This window comes from Equus asinus, chromosome 26 (assembly GCF_041296235.1).
Source record: "Equus asinus isolate D_3611 breed Donkey chromosome 26, EquAss-T2T_v2, whole genome shotgun sequence".
Classification (NCBI taxonomy): domain Eukaryota; kingdom Metazoa; phylum Chordata; class Mammalia; order Perissodactyla; family Equidae; genus Equus; species Equus asinus.
In genome coordinates this window covers 32,411,653-32,434,106 of record NC_091815.1, presented here as the reverse complement: position 1 = coordinate 32,434,106, position 22,454 = coordinate 32,411,653, and the positions used below count along the sequence as shown (strand labels likewise).

Genomic DNA, 22,454 nt, shown 5'->3' with positions numbered 1-22,454 from the left:
TGTGATGTATCACTGTCTATAGAAATTTTTTGTTTCCCTTTTGATTTCTTCTTTGACCCACAGGGTATTCAGTACCATGTTTAATCTCCACATGTTTGTAAACTTTCTAGTTTTTTTCTTGTAGATGACTTCACTTTCATACTATTGTGTTCAGAAAAGCTGCTGTATGTGATTTAAATATTGTTAAATTATTAAGACTTTATTTTATTCAAATGGAAATCAAAAGAAAGCAGGAGTAATTATACTTATCAGCAAAACAGCTTTAAGACAGACTGTAGTAAGAGTCAAAGAAGGTCCCTATATAATGATAATGGGATCAGTCCAACAAGATCTAACATTTGTAAATGTTTATGCACCCAACACAGGAGCAACTAAATATATCAAGCAGATGTTAACATAGCCAAAGGGAGAAATAATAAAACAATAAGAAGAGGAAATTTCAATATTTCACTTTCAACAATGGATAGGTCGACCTGGCAGAAAATCAGCAAGGAAACATTGGAATTACACTACATATTAAAGCAGGTGGACTTAACAGATATTCACAGAATATTGCATCCAAAAGCAGCAGAATGCAAATTCTTCTCAAATGCACCTGGAATATTTTCCAGGGTAGATCATATGTTAGGGCAAGGCAGTCACTCAAATAGGGGGAAACTGGTGGGGAGAAATCCAAGTTCATCCACAGGAGAATTGGTCACAGAATTATGTTACAAGTCTCAATAATAAATACTGAACTAATTATATAATCAACATGGATGAAAGCCAAACAGAAAATACTGAGTGGAAATGTAAGCTGATGAATGCGTTATACAGTAAGCCATTTTTCTAAGTTTTGAAAGCCTCCATAAATACTATATATTGTTTATGGTCAAACACCACATATTGGGAGAATAATACTACTTTGGGAAACATAAATTAAGGTCAAAATCTTAACAAATTGTGAGGTACAGGTAATTGAGAAAAAGGAGCCTGAATTGCTGCTCAATTTTATTAAAAATTTTTGACATAATTTTGGGTAGTACTTATATTATTTCTGTATCATTCTGTAGGTATGAAATGTTACACAAAAATCTTTTTTAAGAGCTGGATGCCTCAAAGTGAATTAAGGGTACCTTGGTAATTTTTAATAATCAAGAACTCAAAGATGCAAGGACTAGATAATTCAAAGCTCCAGGATGAAATACAGGTTTTATGCAATTACCTCCAGTCGTGCATATGTACAAACACAGGAAACAAATATCAAGATTCATGTAAGATCCAGAAGGTTTTGAACATTATTCCCATGGGAACAACTCTCGAGGAAGATCTGCCATCTTCTCCTGGAATATTTTATCAAAGGCTTCAGCTTGGGCCACCGTGATGTGATTTTTCCAGTCTCCAGTAATGCCTACAAACATGAAATAGAGACACAGATCAGATCTGGGGGTAAGTCGCAGGTCCCAACACATCTCCTCCACTTGCCACGGAAATTGTAGCTAACAGAGCAGAATGACTAATGGCTCATCGGTGGACCTTTATACTCCCTGCCAATCATACCCATTTACACTTCCACCTGCCTCAGAAAGGTTTTCTCTATCCTCCTCTCTCCCAGCACATCCTGTATACAATCATCAGCAATCCTGTGCCTCTGATACATCCAGAATCCAGCCAATTCTCACCACCTCTATTTCTACCACCTTGGCCCAAGCCAAAACCTTGTCTCACCTGGATTATCGTATTAGACGTATGGCTAGTCTCTCTGTTCTCCATCCTTCTCCATTATAAGTTAATCTCAGCATGGCAGCCATCTTGATTCCTTGAGAAGCTAGATCATGTTCATGTCCCTTCCAGCTGAAGTTCTCCGAGGACTTCTGGTTTCACTCAGTGAAAGTTCTTACAGCTTCAGGTGGTTTGGTCCCTGTCATTTCTCTGACTCCGTCTCCTGTGACCACCCACTTGCTCACTCACAGTGAGTCTTCTGATTCTGCTTCAGACGTTACCCCTCCTCAGGCTGTGTGCATTCCCTGCCCCTTCTTCCTCGAAGGCTGTTCTCTCACACACATCCGTGTCTTCCTGGTTTGCTTTTTTGATGTCTTTGCTCCAGTGTATCTTCTCAGTGAGGTTCTCTCCCACCGCCCAGTTTAAAACCGTAAGCCGCATCCTTGCTGTATTTTACTTCATAACACTTATCATGTATGATTTGATGTATGTATGTCCTCTGTGTGTGTCTGATGTATCTCCAATACGTGTAAGTTTAAGAAAGTCCCAGCTTTTTCTTTTTAAATTGCCAAAGACTCAGTGTTTCAAAGAGTCATAGACACATAGTATGTACTCAAATATTTGTTGAAAAGATGAATAAAATGATGAAGAAGGTACTATTATTATTTTCATTTTACAGATGAGGAAAAAAAGACTTGGAGAGTTACACAGTCAGAAAGTGAAGGATGTGAATTTAAAGCCAAAGATTTTATCACTAGAAGCCATCCTCTTAATGATACAATTATATTATTATTTCCGTGTCATATAAATTAACACTTTATGTATTACATTACTATATTAAACAAATTAATACATTAATTAATATTATCTAAGAAAATAATACATAATTATATATAAAATAATATCTAAAAATATAAATTATATACTCTTATACACATAGAAGTGATATCAAAGAATGTTCAATAAATAATTGGTACTCTATAGACATCCACTGCTACTCTCATGCTCATCATTATCTTCACAGTTAGAATCAGTTTTATCATTATTGATTTTTTTGGCTCCTGTATCAACCATAACACATCTGACTTTAGAAAGCCAGAAAGAGTTCTTGAGGCAACAGAGTCTATGTAAATTCAATATGGCGGCCCCCTATCAAACATCAGTCCAGATGAGAGAATTGAATGTTTCTATGAAGGGGCTTCAAATTCTAAATCATACTAGTTTTCAAAATCCTAGAAATCTTTTGGATGTTAATTTCTGTTTACATCTCTCCTTAGTCCTTGCCTCTTAAAAATCTCCCCAAACGATTCTCTGTTAGCTTTCTGAAGCTGCTGCAACCAAGCAACACAGACTGGGCGATGTTGACAACAGAGGGAGGCCAAAGTGCCACCAGCTCATTGACTATTACACTTTATACCACATTTCATTAATCATCATATTTTTAAATTAATTCTTCTGTCTGTTTATTCAACAAAAGTCATAGAACACGTAATCCATGCCAAGCATCATCCTTTAGAATAAAATCATCAAGGATAATAATAATTGCGGTCAATTAGGGAAAACTATTACCCTTATCTGAAAATCAGATGGGTCACCACTAATGGAGACTTCAACATCCAGGACTCTCCTAAGTATAGCCCTTGAGGGAAAATAAAAGTCTTTTTCTTGCGTCCTGAGCATAGAAGTGCCCACAAACGTCATGAAAGTAGGTGGAACAGAACAGCCTTTGACCAAAAACAGCCAACATTTGATAGGGCTTTTCATTCCATCATAATTTACATAACAAATTATTGAATTATAATTGATATAAGTAATTTTAAAATTAATCTTTGACCTGTAGGAGCCTTTCAGATGAAAGAAAGGACACAGATCAGATGTGGAACAGAGAAGCAGGATATTATCCCTTTTCATCCCTTTATTTCTTGCTTTCTTTTTCTTTCTTTCACCCACTCAACCATTCTTAGTTTACTCAGTCCTAGAATATCGAAGACCTAAACCATGATGGTTATGCTTAGTCTCCAGTGTCAGAGATCGGCTATCAGAGGGACTTGTGTCTTACTAGCTGCATCAGTTATCATCTTTTTCTGAGGAAAATAATCCCTCATGAGATTGTCATGATGATTCAATTACAAGCTACACGTGGAGTCAGACCACCAGCTCAGCAATAATAATCACACTGTAGCTTTAACTGTTCTTATCATTATTGTATCGATCCCTCCCAACTCTCTATAGTATATAAGAAATCCATGAGTAATTGGGAAAGGTTAAAATCCTATATGATTGCCTTCTGGAGGAGTCATCCTAGATAAAAAGAAATGAAAGGTGTACTCATTGAATTAGACGCCCCAAATTTGATTGCATCCACTCTATTTTATCCCTACCAAAAGTCTAGTTGTTAATTCCCATTGCCTTTCTCTCTTAAGCAACCATCTTTTGTCCTTTTAGCCATTTCTCACAAGAATTGTACAGAAATATAAAATTTAAAATCTGCCAAACCCTGATGCATAAAAGGAAATCCACGAATAGACAATCTCTCTATGCTAGGTACCCAATTTACTTCAAGTTTAGTAAAGTGTCAAAGACGGGGATTGCTAGAGGTATTATTTTTTAAATGACAGAAATGTATCTTCTCACAATCTGGAGCTTAGAAGTCCAGGACCCAGGTGTCAGCAGGGTTGGTGTCTTCTGCAGGCTCCTCTCCTTGGCATGTAGATGGCTGTCTTCACAGGATCTTCTCTTTGTGTGAGCATGTTCCTGTGTCCCAATTTTCTCTTCTTACAAAGACACCAGTCTTATGGATTAGGAGGAACCTATAAGCCTCATTTTGACTTAATTACCTCGTTAAAGACCTTATTCCCAAATACAGTTACATTCTGAGGTACTAGGCGTTAGGAAATCAACATGTGAGTTTTGAGGAGACATAATTCAGGCTATAATACTTCTTCTTTTGCCCCCCCACCCCCAATTCATGTCTTTTTCACATTAAAAATACATCCACCTGTCCCAACTGCCCGGAGTCTAAACTCATTCCAATGTCAACTTTAAGTCCAAAAGTCAGCAAAATATAATGTAAATAATGCATGGGTCAGAATCGAGGTAGGGATCATCCTGAGGCAAGATTCATCTCCAGTTGTGAACCTGGGAAACAAACAAATTACCTGCTTCCAAAATACAATGGTAGGAAAGGCATAGGATAAATATTCCAATTCCAATAGAGAGAACTCAGAGAGGAGAAAGAGATCACAGGTACCAAGCAAATCCAAACTCTAGCAGGACAACTTCCAAGAGATTTTAAGAATCAAGAATGAGCTTCTTGGTCTTAATGGTCTGACCTTCTGGCCTACTGGGGTGGTGAGCGCAACCACTCCCCCTGCCCTGGGTGGCAGCTGCCTTCTGATCGAGGTCTTTTGAATCATTTAATTTCTTCCATCCATGAATCATCATCCTGGATGTATTTGAACTATGGAGTTCTGGGAAATTAAGCTCCTATTCCATGCAGTAGACACTCTTCACTCATCTTGCGCCCAAGGATAAGGACACCATCAATCTTTCCTCACAGAGGGTCTGATATTGTCTGATAGCAAGACAGGCTCTCAGCTAAGTGAGAAATCTCTCCTCTTGATATTGACCCTGATATCAGTTTCCCCACATTAAACCAAGCATATATGGGGTTAAAACCAAAACACTCACTCCCTGCTTACTCTCTGGCTTCCTGGCTCCAGAATCCACTATCCTCCATGGAGACAGACACCATCAAGAACAAGCACCTGGACTATCTCCTCCCGCAAAGAGATACGGGCTGGTGGGAAAGCTGCTGACCAGCAAGGTCGTGAGCTCCCTCCTCTCTGCAAGTGTCTTAAGGCCAAAGACAGGCTGGTGGGAAAGCTCCGACCAGCAAGGCCATATGCTCCCCCTCCCCTACCTGAAACCCCAAATAAAAACCCTTCCTTTTAGCTTTTCGGGGAGTTTGGGATTTCAGCGTTAGCTGCCCTCTCTCCTTGCTCAGCGCTGTGCAAAAATAAAGTTCCTACTTTCTTCCACCAAACCCGGCGTCAGAGATTGGCTTGCTGCGCAACGGGTGAGCGAACTCACTTCAGGTTCGGTAACACTCTCCTTTTCTCGATTAACTCATTCTTTCCACATTTCCTTATTCAGGATAGTTCTCTATGCTAAATCACCAGTGCGGTAACACCAACATGACCATCTCCAAAACTGTCCTCACTTCTCAGGTCAATCCCAGCTGGCAAGTTGGCAGGAGTAGTGACTTAGCCTGGTCAGTGTTTGTGGAATGAATATTCCCCATGTCAAATTCTGAGGAGAGAGAATCTGAATGACCTCTCAAAAGTCAGATGACCACTGCAGCCTAGTCAACGTCCTCCAAGTGCCTGAAGCCCATATCGACACCGTGGAAAGAGGCTTCTTGATAATGGCACCTGAGAACCTCTCTGGATGATGAGGAACTAGACTTGATGAATTCAAACACTCCCCAGTCCTGTTAGTGCCCTGCTGTTATCACCAGTATGTCCTCCACGTATCCCGATATATTTTGAAGGCAGAGCAGTTTCTTTTACCTTTTCTCAGTAGTATTCCATTCTTCTCATCAAAAAACTGACCACGAAGGAGGGACAAATTGGACATGTTGTTTTCTTTCATGACCTGAAAGGAGCTATTCTTGAGGAGTGAGTTCATTTCTTCTGGTCCTAATTTCCTGCCTAGGAATTGGCAGATCTTGTCTACAGTGCTTCTTGTGTCCTAGAAGAAGAAAAAACAAGAGAGAGGATATGAAACAGAAAGAACATAGGTAAGGAGGTGAGAATGAGGAAACAACAATGTGAGGAGAAGGAGGAGAGGAGGGAGGAAGAGAAGAACAACATGAGAAGCAAGAAGCGCTTGATTGGTTGTGACTAGGAGGAAGGAAGGGCAAACGTAAAGAGGAAGGAGCACCAAGGATACAAAGGTGCCAGATCCATATGGATTTCCCAGTAGAATTGAGTTCAGGATCCCTTAACACAAAATACAGGGCCTGGGTTTTCTAAAGAGACTTGTAGGAAGGCTTCTAGACAATTATGATGAGGATTGATTGAGGAGAGATTGAGGGAGAACTTGACAAAGATCCAAGAGATTGACTTCAAATCCTGGCCGTGCCATTGATTCACGTTGTTTTACATAATTAAGATTTGAATAACACACAGATTTTCACAATATCTTCTTCTACATCATCTCAGTAATTAGTACTTGACTCATGATCCTGGGAGATTACCAAAAACAATGACTTAAACCAGAAAAACTTTGCTTTGTATTGTAGACTTTCCTCATAGAGCTGTAATGCTTTAAAATGTTTCTTTATCCCATGAGCCCCCATAAGGATCTAAGCAGAAGACACACAACTGTAGAAATTGCTCCAATACAAGTTGATTTTGTGGCTTGAAAGCATAATCACAGGAAGGTAATGTACCTGAGGGAGTAAAACTTATTACAAAAGGCTTCTTTGTAAAAGCTGAAATTCATGTGGGGGTCACAGAGAATTGGACAGAGGAAGAGGATGGGAAATGATTTGTTTCTCAAAGGGAAAAGCTTGCATTTACATTATTTCTTCTATTCTCTGGGATACCATTAATAGGCCAAGTTCTTCTTCCAATGGTTTAATTCTCCTTCCTGGCTTAGAGCATCAACTGACCACTTCTCCTGCCCATCACTGTTCAGTCTAGACTTCGCCTGTGAGAATAATTACACAGACTGATTTCCTGACTTTATCTTTCTTCTATCAGTCAATCTGCGATTTCAGGCAGTTGGACACACCTCTGGAACTTGACTTTTTTCTTTTAGTCCCATCTTCTTCCTCACTCCCTCCCACCCTAGGTTATCAGCAGCATCATGTGTCCTACTCCTAGAAATTTTAGAACCATTCCCAGTGTGAGCAAATGCAATTGTACTTATTAAAAAACACCTTTAAATGTTGTAAGAAGAAACAAGATGAACACATGGAGAAAGGGCATGGAGCTTGGGCAGTGTCAACCAGATGTAGGGCAATGAAGACAGGGAGCTATTCTCATTCCTGATGACCCTACACAACTCTAAACTTTGACTGAGAAGGTGGAATAGAGATGCAGAGGAATGGAGGGAAGTTATAGGAGTGAAGATGATGGTGAGAGGTTATGTGCTAACCATAAGGACCATTGTTACCCATTTCAGCTCTTCATAACTCAGTATCAGGAAGTTCTCCTTCCCTTTCATGGACATCCAGCCATGAATGTGGTCAAACCAGGATCCAAATGGCACTACATATTGGGGAGGTAGACAGAAGAGGTGTTTACAAACTCTATGAAAGCAAAAATCCACCTATTATGTTCACTCTTTCGGGCACAGTTAATAGCACAATATCTGGCACATTTAGGCCTGTCCTAACTGTTTGCTGAATGAATGAGAGTAAAGATGGAAAACTATTATCCAACATCATGCATTTACCCTGTAATGAGCCTTGTTCCTTTGGAGCAGGCTCTGTACCAGTTTTCAAGGGTCTCTAAGAAGATCCTATCTAGAGAGCTATGTGGCCTTAAGAATGGTATTCTTGCTGCCTCTAATCTGTTCCGTGTGTAGAATTTTTGCTTGATATGTCTTTTCCACAGCCCTTGAAGTTATTTTTCTGTCTTCTTCCCTTCATGTTGCTATCGTAATTATTGTTCCATTGGATATCATCTGTCTTTCCTCTGATTTCAGATTTTCTTTCCTTTTTTCTAGTACAACTTTCCTAGAGACTAGGCAAAGATTTATTTGTAATAATTCTTTGTGAGGCTAATTGTGACTCTTTAAACTGATATTTCATCAATTCAGGAAATTCTCAGGCATGTTTCCTTGAAAACTGCTTTTTTCTATATGTTACATTATATTCTAGTGAGACCAGTCTTCTCACTCTATCCTCCACATACTAACTATTTTATAATTTGCAATGTCTATCTACCATGCCTGAGCCATTCTTAACTCCAAAAACTGGTGGAAAATTAATTATCAACTGAGGATTCTACTTAGTTATAGCATATTTCAAGAATGAATTTCAAAGAAAGACGTTTTCAGGCAAAATAATGAGGTAATTTACCACTTTTGTAATGAGAGATCTAGTCGAAGTTATACTTTATGAATAAAAAAAGTAAACACAGGAGAAAGGAAAACCAATGAATCAAAGGGGAAATTAGAAAATGCCATAAAGCAAAGAAAAATGGAAGCACAACACATCAAAACTTATGGGATGCAGCAAAAGCAGTTCTAAGAGGGACTTTTATAGCTATAAACACCAGTGTTAAGGAAAAAACAAGAGATTTCAAACAAAAAAATTTAACTTCACAGCTCAAAGAACTAGAAAGAGAAGAAGAAACTAAGCTCAAATTTAGCAGAAGGGAGAAAATAACAAAGATCAGAGCAGGAAAAAAATGAAACAGAGACAAGAAAACAATAGAATAGATTAACAAAAGTAAGACCTCGCTTTTTAAAAAGATAAACAAAATTGACAAACCTTTAGGTAGAATAGGAAAAAAACAGAACAGACTCAAATAAATAAAAGATGAAAGGAGAACCATTACCACTGTTATCACAGAAATACAAAGGATCATAAAAGGCTACTATGAAGGATTGGGTAACATAGAAGAAATGGATAAATTCCTATAAACATACAACCTACCAAGACTGAATCATGAAGAAACAGAAAATCTGAATAGTCCAATAACAAGTCATGAGATTGAACCAGAAATCAAAAATCTTCCAACAAAGAAAAACCCAGGATCACATGGTTTCCTGGTAAATTCTAGCAAATATTTTAAAAAGAATTAAAACCCATTCCCTCTAACTTCGATAAAACTGAAGAGGGAGAACACTCCCAAACTCATTTTATGAGGCCAGCATTACTGTGCTGCCAAAGCCAGAGAAGGACACTATAAGAAAAGAAAAGAGCAGATCATTATTCCTGATGAATATAGATGCAAAAATCCTTATTAAAATATTAGCAAGCAGAATTTAACAGCACATTAGAATGATCATACACCATGGGATGCAAGGATGTTTCAATACATGCAAATCATTAATGTGATACACCACATTAACAGAACAAGGATAAAAATTGTATGAGAACTTCAGTAGATACATAAAGAGCATTTGACAAAATTCAACATTTTCATAATAAAAGATCTCAACAAATCAGGTATAAAAGGAATGTTCCTCATCATCATAAAGGTCAAATAGGAGAAGTCCACAGCGAATACTATAGTCAATGTGAAAAGTTAAAAGAATTTCCTCTAAGACCAGGAGAAAGACAAGGATGTCCCCTCACCATTTCCATCCAATATGACTTTAGAAGTCCTAACCACAATAATTAGGCAACAAAAAAATCTGAATCAGAAAGGAAGAAGGAAAATTAAATTTATTTTCAGATGACATGATCTGGTATATATAAAAAAAAATCCTAAAAACTCTCCCCAAAACCTGGTAGAACTAATAATAGAACTTAGTAGAGTTCCAAGAAACAAAATCAGCTTATAGAAAACAGTTGTGTTTCTATTCACTAAAAATGAAGCATTTGAAAGAGAAATTAAGAAAGCAATTCCATTTACAATCGCATCAAAAAGAATAAAATACTTTGGAATAGACTTAACCAAGGAGGTGAAAGACTTACATACTGAAAACTGTAAGACATTGAAGAAGGAAATCGAGAAGACACATTAATGGAAAGATAGCCTGTGTTCTTGGGTTGGAAGTGTAATATTGTGAAATGTCTATTACATCCAAAGTAATCTACAGATTCAATTAAATTCTTATCAAAATTGTAATGGCATCCTTTCAGAAGTAGAAAATTTCCTAAAATTTGTATGAAACCATGAAGACCCCAAATAGACAAGCAACCTCGAGAAAGAAGAACAAAGCTGGCGGCATCACACTCCCTGATTTGAAGCATTATTACAAAGCTATAGTAATCAAAACAGCATGGTACTGGCATCAAAACAGGCACATAGACCAGCAGAACAGAATAGAGAGTCCAGATGTAAACCCACACATATATGGTCAACTAATTTTTGATGAGGGCACTAAGAACACACAATGAGGAAAGAATAGTTTCTTCAATAAATGGTGTTGGGAAAACTGAATATCCACATGAAAAAGAAGGAAAACAGACCTTTATTTTATCCCACTCACAATAATTAACTTGAAATGGATCAAAGACTGAAACAAAAGACCTAAAACCATAAAACTCCTAGCAGAAAACACAGGGCAAAGACCCTTGACATTGGATTGGCAATGATTTCTTGGCTAAGACACCAAAAGCACAGGCAACAAAAGCTAAAATAAACAAGAGCGACGACATAAAATTAAAAAGCTTCTGACAGCACTGGAAACAATCAGCCACTTGAAAAGGCAACCTACGGGATGTGAAAAAATAGTTGCAAATCATATGTCTGATAAGAAGTTAATCTTCCAAATATGGAGAACTCATACAACGCAATAGCAAAAATCAAACAGACCAATTAAAAAATGGGCAAGGATCTGATTAGATATTGTTCCAAAGAAGACACACAAATGGCCCGTATGTGTATAAAAATGTGCTCAATGTCACTAACTATCAAGGAAAGGCAGATCTAAACCACAGTGAGATTTCACGTCACACTTGTTAGGATGGCTATTATCAAAAAGATAATAAATAAACATTGGTGAGGATGTGGAGAAATGGGACTCCTTTATATACTGCTGGTGAGAATGTAACTTGGTACAGCCATTAGGAAAACAGGATGAGGGTCCTCCAAAATTTGGAAATAGCAGTACCATTGATCCTGGAATCCCACTCCTGGGTATACATCTGGAGGATTGAAATCAGTATCTTGAAGCGATATCTGCAGATCCATGTTCATGTCAGCATTGTTCTGCATTTCCAGTAATTAACATACGGAAACAACCTAAATGTCCTTTGATGGATGAATGGTTAATGGTATATGTATATATACTATCCTAGTCAGTTATATTTTCAGTTATAAGGAGAAGAATTTCTGATAATCCCATGTGTAGTATGGTAACTATAGGTAATATTTAGTATTTTGTACTTGTAAGTTGCTGAGAATAGATTTAAGCTGTCTCACTACACAAAAATGCAAAGATTTAACTACGTGATGTGATGGATGTGTCAATTATCTTGATCTTTGTAATCACTAAACAATATATAGGTATATCAAATAACCAGTTTTAAATATATAAATTATATTTACCAATAAAGTTAAAATATAACCTTTTTTAGTAATTATCTTTAAAATTAAGAACAAGGCATGTATTAACACTATCATCACTTCTATCCAACACTGTCCCAGAGCCCTGGCCAATGAGATAACACAGGAAAATATAAGGACAACATATGTGTATTAGAATGGAGATTACAGTCATTACTTAAAGGTTATGTTTATACTTCATGGAAAATCAAGGAGAACCTACAGGGAAACAAAGAGAATTAAGAAGACAGTTCATTCAGATTGGTGAATACCCAATCAATACTCAAAATCAGTTCCATCCCCAAATCAGGCACAAACTACTGGAAGATGTAATTTTAAGATGTCATTAATCTAGAAGAAATGACATACATCTAAAAAAGAGTTGCAAGCTCTTTGCAGAAAAATATTATAAAAGATCACATAGACATTAAAAGAGCTTCAGATAAAAGGAGGGATAAACAATGTCTATAAGTGAGGAGATAAAGTAAAATATGCCAATTCTCCACTAATTACACTGTAAAATTCCTATAATGACCATCACAAAAATGCTGACAATAATGAATGTCACTGAGCATACGGAGTAACAGGAACTCTCATATGCTATTTCTGGGAATATAAATTGATACAACTACTCTGGAAAATAGTTTGATATTATTTTTTTAAATTGAAAATTCATATTTGCTATGCCTTAGAAGTTCTATGCTCAGATATATAAACCAGAAAGAAAGTCACGCACATGAGCACCAGAGAAGCATTATTCTGAATAGAAGCTGAAACATCTAATTTAATTTCCAACTTTGGGCATTCAAAGTGTTGGGAAAGTAATGACCAAAAACCTAATGGCTTCAGCGATGCTTGCAAGGAGCAATTATGGTCATTCATTTTGCTTCTCCCCTTGGCTGAGCCTAATCTAGTAGTACTCATGGTGCTGGTATAGTCTGCCTTGGCAGGTAGGACGTAGGGAAGTGGACCACATAGGCCATGAAAGCATGCTTTAGGCATTTTGCAGAGGACATTCTAGGGCTCAAGGTTCCCAGAGCATGGGGGATGACAGGGTCGCAAACTCCAGGAATCCTATAGACTCTTTACCTGCTGGGGAGGAAGTGTGTCCAGAGCAGAGATCCCCTAAGCCTTTGCTTCATGTATGATCCAGAGCTCTGCTCTATCCCAGCGTCCAGAGCAGAGACTCCTGTTGCCTGGGTCTAAGGACAATATTTCCTGAGACTTAAATTCCCAGGGTTTCTTCATTGGTTTAGGGGAATGGTTTTGGATCAACCTTCTACAGGGCTGCATGCAACTCAGGATATTGAGATTAGTTGATATCAATAGAGATTCTGGTGTTAGTGCTTCTTGACTGGATAAGAAAGAGGCCCGTGTGTGAGTTTTAAATGACAGAAAGTAAGATATTGAGACAGTGGCGAGGTTTACAGGATACGGCTTCATCACCCACCACTATTGGTTGGACCTTCCTGGATTCCTGGTAACAGTCAAAACACAATTCGGACTAATTTATGCACCAAATGGTAAGATCAAATACAACATCAGTGAGGGAATTGTTCTCTTTGTGTCTGGGCTTCCACCCTAGGATTTCACTGTTGCCTTTTTTTCTGAAAGAGTAACCTGAAGGACACGAGGAGACAAGAGGGAAGAGTTCAGCCAGGATCAGCTCCACAAGAAAGACAACCGCTGTGTGCTTGAAGATTGGCCTTTATACCAAGGGCAAACAATTCAGGAAATGTGAACTGTTCAATATCTAACAGATGATTGCAACATAGCCCAGAAGGGCCAAAGAACACGAGGTGTGGACACCAGTATGGAGTCTGTTATGTGAATCTAGGTGAGAAGTAACAGCGGGTTTGCTCAATCAACCACCAAGGGAAGGGGTGGCAAATAAATATTCATTATTTAACACAGGCGTATCAGCTGATTACTATATGGCAAGCACCACTCTAGAACCTTAGGTCAAGAAGGAAGAAATCAAAGAGCTCACATTTTAGTTGGGAGAAGCACGCAATAAAAAAAGTAATAGACTAGATACTCATTGGTGATGAGTACTAAGAACAAAAAGAGAGAAGATAATAGATACTGGGAAGGATGCTCTTATGTATAGTATTGAAGAGGAAGACTTCCAGAAATGCAGAGACGTTTCAGCAGCGATGAGAAGGAAGGTAATAATCAAGGTCGTGGGACTGGGATAAGAAATAGATAAAGGAAAGTGGTGAGGGGCATGGGGGAGTGGGATGGAAAACAGGAGACACTTGCAAGAGGACAGAATCCTACTGATGCTGAGTGAGGGGTGGTTTTATTTATTTCCTAAGATCAACCTGCAGTGGGAACAGTGTGGAATATGGGGGAAATGTGTTCAGTTTTGAACATACTGAACTAGAGGTATCTATGCCTCTCTCCAGTGAAGATATCTGTGCGCTGTCAGAGAAACACGGCTGAAACTAAGGAGACATATCATAGCTGAGATAAGGGACTCATCAAATAGTTTTGCAGAAAATTGCAAAATTTCAGGCATCTGAGAAAGTCTAGAAATTCTGCATAAATAACACTATAGAGATTTTAGGATAAAGTATACTGTTGGGTTTTTTTGTTTGTTTGTTTGTTTTGCCCTGAGCTAACATTTGTTGCCAATCTTCCTCTTTTTCATTGAGGAAGATTCTCCCTGAGCTAACACCTGTGCCAATCTTCCTCTATTTTGTATGTGGTCACCGCCACAGCACGGCTGTCAATGATGGGTGTAGGTCTGTTTCTGGAACCTGAAGCAGAGCATGCCAAACCTAACCACTAGGCCACAGGGCCAGTCTAAATGCATACATTTTTGAGATAGATTGGACAAGAGGATTAAGGCAGTTGTAGAAAGATGCATCTAAAAAATGGTAGAAAGTGAAGATTGTGTTGCCCAGAAAGGCAGTGAAAAGCTGTATTTCAGAAAGTCACAAATTAGGAGAGAGGAGAAGAATACAGCTGCTCTCTGTTGGTATTAGACAGGCGTGGAGACTCACAACATACCTAGGATGGTTTATGACGGGGCAAGCTGCAAGGATGGCTGGGGTTCTGCTGCTCTATGGGAGAGAAGGTGGACTTTGAAAATTTGAAGTTCCAATGGTGACATAGCCTTGTAGCCCCAGGATGCCCAGCTGTAGAGATCTCAGGTCGGGTGTAAGATGGGGTCTGATAAAGGCCTCTGACAACCTCCCATATTCCATATTTTACATTCACTCACCATTTCCTTTGATGAACCATTCAAAATACTCTTTCAGTGACTCTGCTTTCTTCACAAAATATGAAGTACGCCAGAAAAAATAACCAGAAATGAGAACATCTCTGGGATTTCTGATGAGATAAATCACCTGAAAGAGAAAAATGGAATAACAAAAAAATAATACTGCCATTTCCCATCCTTCTTGAACTTCATAAAAATGGGGAAAAAGGAATTCTTAGAAAATGCCTAAGTATCAATGCAATCTTTTAAGAAATTGGTTACTGCATTCATTAACCAAATGTGTGTTTTTAAGTTCCTACGAACCAGTCACTAGAGTAATATTAAGAATATCACAGTGGAAGAGGAAAGCATTGTCGTTTCTGTCTTGAATATCGTAGTCCACTCAGAACGGGAAGCCAGTGAAGGTTTTGAAAAGTGAGTGCTCTTATATTTCTGGAGCACAGCTTAAAGATCACTACTAGGAGACGATGAATAAACTGAGCTACATTCCTAGATACACAGCAGGCCTTCTTAGGGTATAAGTCTATTTTCATGAAGTACAGGAACTAGCTAAACTCAACGATAGAGTCAGAAGTCAGGGGAGTGGTCACTTCTGTGGGCGGGCATTGATTCGAGAGACGCAGGAGGGAATTTCCTGGGGGAGTGGAAATGTTCTAAATCTGGATCTGGAAGGTAGTTACCCAATTAGAAGGTATTTGGTCCCATGCAAAGTGTCCATAAGACATGGGGTCCACAACAAAGTGCTTGATATTTGGTCATATCTGATCCTGTTGAAAATGTCCATGGAGACATTGGGTCCCCACACCCAAAGGTCCTTGATATTTGGTCTATGCCCAAAAGCATTGGGCATGGGCCAAATATGCTCATGGATGTCTTGGACACGACTAAATGGTGCAGACCTTTGGGCATGGACTAAATGTCTTATGGACCAAATATTTTATGGACATTTTTGGCAGGAACAAATGTCCTGCAAGGAGTTAACACAGTTGTGTACATATGTAAAGATGAACAAGCTAACACTTACAATTAGTGCACAGACATGGACACACACATGGAAGAGCACATGGCATTTGAACATCTGACTTACACTCTGGATTCTTCACCAACTTTCTTAGTGACAGTATTCTGGGCCCCAGCTCTCTCTAGGCCTCAGTTTCCCCATGCAGGGATTTGACAAACACCAATAAGACACAGATAAATGAGTGTATTATAAGCAAGCTTGGGAAGTGATGGGTTAAAAACAAAACTTCATTGTGCTGCAACACATTGTGAAATTTCCAAGGAGAATATTATTCTAAGCTTCACAATCTATTGTTTCTTTTTCTTTTCTTTTTTTTTTTTGGTGGGGGGGGAGGGAAGATTAGCACTGATCTAACATCTGCTGCCAATTCTTCTCTTTTTCCTGAGGAAGACTAGCACTGAACTAACATCTGTGCCCATCTTCCTCTCCTTTATATGTGGGACGCCACCACAGCATGGCTTGCCCAGTGGTTCCATGTCCACACCTGGGATCCAAACCAGTGAATCCCGGGCCGCCAAAGCAGAACATGCCCACTTAACCACTGTGCCACTGGTCCGGCCCCTAAGCTTCACAATCTAATTTAAGCATATTTTTTTCTAAAAAATCACAAACCAATGAGCACCTTACAGGAAAGTACGTTTCTGAAAACAGTCTGAGATATGCTAGCTCCTGGATGTCCATGGTCCCTTCTGGGGACCATCTGTTGGCACCATGAGAGGTTCGTGTGGCTGCTGAGCTCAATAGTTAGTTGTATATGGGGAGACATAGTGGTTAGAAAAACCAGACACGATGCCACAACAATCTCCCTGGACTTAGGCATTGATTTATGAATGGGCTGCTTCCCACCTGGGCAACTCGATGTCTGGTGCTTCTACCCAAGTGGTGGAAGGCATTTACTTAATGAAGATTGGCTAATTATTTTTAGAGCCACAGAGTGGGGTTATCTTGTATACAACACAGTTATAAATTCTGGTTGGGTGTAAAACGTGGTTTTCTAAGATTCTGGCATTATCATTTCACTTTGCCTCTGGTTTAAATCTGGGTGGTATAACCTGCGGAGGGGTCTACAGCGTTGTACTCGAGTATGGACCCTGGAACACCCACTGCAGAATCTCAGGCCCACCCCAGATCCACTGGATGAGACTGCCTTTCAACCAGATCTCCAGGGGATTCCCAGGCACATTAGAGTTTGGAAAGCATTCATCAACTTATCTTGACCATTGAACACTGACCTTGGCCTTGGAATTGAAGAGAGACTTGGGGATGAGCTGGATGGGGAGGTGGGAGCTGATGAGGCGGGGGCCTTCCTTATCCTTTAGTGAATTATACCCATACTCAGTTTCTACCCAGGGTGAGCGGTCCCAAATGGGCACAGATTGGATCCACTTGGGATCCCCCTTGGAGCAAATCAGGCAGACAATTTCAACCAACCAGTTTGTTCCTGGATAAAGAAGGAAAAATGATGGTCACTCATTTTAACCTGACTTTTCAAAAAATTGTGATAAAACATACACAACATAAAGTGCACCATCTTAACCATTTTCAAGTGCGCAGTTCAGCAGTGTGAAGTAAATTCACGTGGTTGTGCAACCATTTTGCAAAACTGAACCTCTGTCCCCACTCAGCAACAATTCTCCATTTTCCCCTCCCTCCACTCCCTGGCAACCAACATTCCATTTTCTGATTTAATAAGTTCATTACTCTGGATACTTCATCAAAGTGAAATCATGCCATATTTGTCCTTCTGTGATGGGCTTATTTCACTCAACGCAATGTCCTCACAGTTCACCCACGTTGTTTTGTGTGTTAGAACTTCAGTCTTTTCTAAGGTTGAAAACTATTCTATTATGTGTATACACTACATTTTGTCTATCCATTCATCTGTCAATGGGCATTTGGGTTGCTTCCACCTTTTGGCTCTTTGCTTAATCCTTTTAACCTGTTCCCCTTGCCCTTGGCTTTTCACTGGACACTTCCAATGTCTTCAGCCTCAGTCTTGGCCCAGTTTGCAGTCCCTCTAGCCCTCTCACCTCATAGAAGTACAACCCACATCCTTTCCTTCCCTTGAATTTGCCAGGTCTTTTCCAGTTCTTGACCATTGTCCATGCTGATCCCTTTACCTGAAACTATTCTTTTTCACTAAATAGATTAGCGTTCATTGTTTCATCTCAACTTAGATGCAATTTCTTCTACGTTTTTTTTTTTGGCTAAGATAGTTGCTTTTTTATTCATTCCTCCCCAGTTTTATTGAGGTATGACTAGCAAAGAAAAATTATAGATTTAAGGTGCACAATGTGATGATTTGATGTATGTATACATTGTGAAATGACGACAACGATAAACCTAATTAACATATCCATCACCTCACAAAATTACCTTTTTTTCTATTTCTTCTATGAGGACTTCAGTGGTTATCCTTCTTCTCTCTCCATAAAAAAACCTGGCTCTGTCTTAAGCTTCACTCCTGTGGGTTCCCCCAGACCTTAGATTAACCCCCTGGACACTTATCTTACTGTGTAACTGCCTGGCTGAAGCCTTTTCTCTGAATGTAAATGGCATCAGGGCCCAGCTCTACTCCCACACAGCATCGCACATTGTCTGGCATATAGAAAGCATTCCATTCTTTTGCTGAGTGAATGAGGGACATGGCCACAGCTTGTCTCAGTATCTGATCCAGCTTCCTTACCTGATTTGGGGTAAGTCAGTATCAAGACATCTTCATCCTTAAACACAAAACTCTCCCATGCTTCTCTCATGAGTTCAGGTGTGAAATCCATGGTAGGGAAAGGTACCCCTTCAAACCACATATACCTGTCTGACATTGTGATGAGGTCTTTGTTCTAGGTGTTAGAGTTTCAGGTGCAGCCGCTGTTGGAGGTTGTGGCAGCTGCTGGGAGACAAGCTTTTATACTAAAGCTGAAACAATTATTAATCTCTCCCAGTTTGTTGAGGAACTTTTCGCTGATAAAGAGAAGGGGATATCGATAGACGGTTCCAAAGTTGATGATGTTGAGCAATCGTGAAGTCATTCCAAGAACATTCTGGGGTAATCATAGTTTGAATTCATGATAGGGAACCAGGAATTCAATAACAAGCCCAAGAATGTAGAAATGTGGCAAATTTTAAACATGTTTTTCATAAGCTTTAATTTTTTAGAACAGTTTTAGGTGTACAGAGAAATTGCAAAGACGGTAGAGAGAGTTCCCATAGTCCAGAATTTATTATAATCCTTAGTTTTTCCCTAATGTCCTTTCTCTGTTCAGGATCCCATCCAGACACCACATCACACTGAGTCATCATGTCACCTTAGGTTCCCCTGGGTCTTGACACTTTCTCAGAATTTCCTTGTTTTTAATGACCTTGACAGTTTTGAGGAGCGCTGGTCAGGTATTTTGGTGAAGTCTCTCTTTTGGGGTTTGCTGGATGCTTTTCTCATGATTACACTAGGCTTATGGGTTTCTGGAGAAAGATAACAGAGGTAAAACCCCATTATCATCACAACACTTCAGGGGAACTCACTATCCATGTGGCGGTGACTGTTGATGTTGACCTCGACCACCTGGCTGAGGTCACATTTGTCAGGTTTCCCTCCTACGTTTACTCTCCCCGGTTTCCATGTGGGCATATTTAAAACATGAGCTCTGAGCCGGAATGCATTCGTGCGTGCACATTGTATAAACTCCAATTGAAGGACATTCTACAAAATAGTGGGCTGGTGCTATTCCAGTTGTGAAATCGTTATGAAAAGAAAGAAAAGGTGAGGCTGTGTTCCAGAGTAAAGGAGCGTGTACACTAAACCTGGAGTGGATCCTGAACCACAAAAATGCTACCAGTATATCATTGGGACAACTGGCCACATTTGAATATGCAATGTGGCTTAGATAATAATATGCATCAATTCTAAATTCCCCGATTTCTATAATTTTACTGTGGTTATATAGGAAATATCTGTGTTCCTAGGAAATATGCACTGAACATTCTCTCTGGTGCTTTAAACTCACACAGACGTGGAATTGAATTCATACTAAACTAAACTGGAATACGGGATCCAGCTCTCCTTTACCAATTAATCGTTAATACACTGAGAATTTATTAAGTACTTTCAGGTTTCAGGGACTGGGCTGGGGGAATTCTCACATCCACCACATGGAGAATTCAGAACACCAATTGTTATTTCATGGGCCCAGACCTTCTCTTACCCAGTGAACGACCCTAAGGGCCACGGCTTCACATGTTCATGCAACAAGCAAAAGGGAGGGTGCCCCCCAAATGATAGATATAATAAAGATAATAGTTAAGAACTACCATGAGATTATTATTGATAAGCTGATGATTGGACTCCATATATAAATGGAATCATCACAACAATCCCATGTGGTATGATATTCCTCAGAAAAATGTGATAACGGATGCACCTATGAGACTTGAGTCCCATGGAAAACTGCATCTCTGATGCTAGAGACTAAATTTACATAGTAGACTAAAAATGGATAGGTGGGTGAAAGAAAGAAATAAAGGAAGAAAGGAAAGGATGAAGAAAATAAGTAATATCCTGCCTCTCTATCCCAGATCTGATCTGCATCCTTTCATTCATCTGGGAGGCGCATGCATGCATGTCGGTGGTTAATTTTAAAATTCGTTATATCCATTACAATTACATAATTATATCAGTCATGGTGTGCTGAAAAGACATATCAAATGGTGGTTCTTCTTGGTCAAGGGCTGTTCTATTTGGCCTACTTTCATGATGTTGGGGCACTTTTAGGCTCAGGACACAAGAAAAACACTTTTTTTTTCTGCTTTTTCTCCCCAAATCCCCTAAGTACATAGCTGTGTATTTTTGTTGTGGGTCCTTCTAGTTGTAGCATGTTGAAAAATACTTTTTATTGTCTTTACGGGATTACACATGCCAACTACACCTAGGAGACTCCTGGCTGCTAAAGTTGTCCCCTAGTGGTGACCTCATTTTCAGATAAAAGCAATAGTTTACTCTTACCAATTATGGTTATCATCATCCTTGATGATTTTGATTCCAGAGGATAGTACCTGGCATGGATTAGACATTCTATGACTTTTGTTGAAAACACAGATGAAAGAACTAATAAAAACCCAATAGATTAATTTATCAAAGAAATTTGGTTTAAAGTATAATAACCAATGTGCAGGCAACACTTTGCCCACCCAATCATGACGTATCCAAACAGGTTACCGATCAGAATATCACAATCATTGAAGTATAACTGTTAATAGTATAACAGTAAACATCGTAAGTATGACCTAAGCTTTAATGAACATTATCCAAAACTTGACATCGTTCAGCCATAATTATACATTAGTACTTAACAGAAAATTTTAAATGTGTCTTCAGACCCAAGATGTTGTAGACTGAATTGCATCCCCCCAAAGATCCGTATGTTGAAGACTTAACATCCAATACCTCAAAATGGTACCATATTTGGAGATAAGGTCTTCACAGAGATAATTAAGTTAAAATGAGTTCATTGGAGCTGGATGTAATCCAACATGACAGGTGTCCTTAAAAGGAGAGGAAATTTGGACAATCATCCATACACTGGGAAGACATTGTGAAGACAAAGGAGGAAGACAGCTTTTATAAGCCAGGAGAGAGGCCTGGAACAGATCATTTCCTCACAGCCTCAGAAGGAATCAACTCTGTCAACACCTTGATCTCTGACTTACGGTCTCCAGAACTATGAGAAAATCCATTTGTGTTGTTTAAGGCACCCAGCCTGTAGTGCCTGATCTCAACAGCCCTCATAAAATAATACACAAAAGTTTGAAGAAGTTGTCAAGAGACAAAGAATCAGGAAAGACATGAACAGAAACTTACATCAGAAAGATTTGTAGGATTTTGAGAATGGGTAGGATTTAGAACTTGAAGCCCCTGCATAGAAACACTGGATTCTCTCATCTGGATTGATGTTGGAAGGGGGCCGCCATATTGAATTTACAGAGACTCTGGTGCCTCAAGAGCTCTTTCTGGCTTCTCAAAGTGAGAGGAGTGTAATGGATACATGAGCCTAAGAAATCAATCATAATAAAAATGGTTCTAATAATGAAAATAATGATGAGCATCAGTAACAGTGGATGTTTTATAGGGCATCAAGTATTCATTAGACAACCTGCTATATTACTTCTCTATGTGTAAGCTGAGAGTATATACTTTATATTTATATTTATTAATTTGTATGTAAGTATATATTATTCAGTTATATATTCATGTGATTAATGTATTAATTTAGTTAAT

General features: G+C 39.0%; 1 protein-coding gene across 4 annotated transcripts; it reads right to left on the bottom strand.

Moving 5' to 3' along the window:
- Positions 1 to 188: 188 nt before the first annotated feature.
- Positions 189 to 19,057, bottom strand: LOC106838230 (sulfotransferase 2A1-like). 4 transcript variants are annotated; one of them, XR_011498536.1, is made up of 7 exons: positions 18,873 to 19,057; positions 17,419 to 17,627; positions 15,166 to 15,292; positions 7,867 to 7,979; positions 6,273 to 6,453; positions 1,708 to 4,839; positions 189 to 1,390 (listed from the first exon to the last, which is right to left on the bottom strand). XR_011498536.1 is itself a non-coding variant. In XM_070498901.1 (6 exons), the coding sequence occupies exons 1-6, from the start codon at positions 19,006 to 19,008 to the stop codon at positions 1,278 to 1,280; spliced, it is 879 nt and encodes a 292-aa protein (XP_070355002.1). In that variant the 5' UTR covers positions 19,009 to 19,057; the 3' UTR covers positions 189 to 1,277. The 4 variants fall into 4 exon arrangements, 2 of the variants coding, with proteins under 2 accessions (XP_070355002.1, XP_014707665.3); XR_011498535.1 differs by having other exon boundaries at positions 1,708 to 6,453; XM_070498901.1 differs by lacking the exon at positions 1,708 to 4,839.
- Positions 19,058 to 22,454: the final 3,397 nt, after the last annotated feature.

Coding starts and splice junctions, on each gene's coding strand:
- LOC106838230 (XM_070498901.1), bottom strand. CDS start 19,008: ATGTCAGACAGGTATATGTGGTTTGAAGGGGTACCTTTCCCTACCATG. Junction 17,628..18,872: donor ACTGACTTACCCCAAATCAG/GTAAGGAAGCTG, acceptor TTCTTTATCCAG/GAACAAACTGGTTGGTTGAA. Junction 6,454..7,866: donor GGGTAACAATGGTCCTTATG/GTTAGCACATAA, acceptor TTCTTCTTCTAG/GACACAAGAAGCACTGTAGA.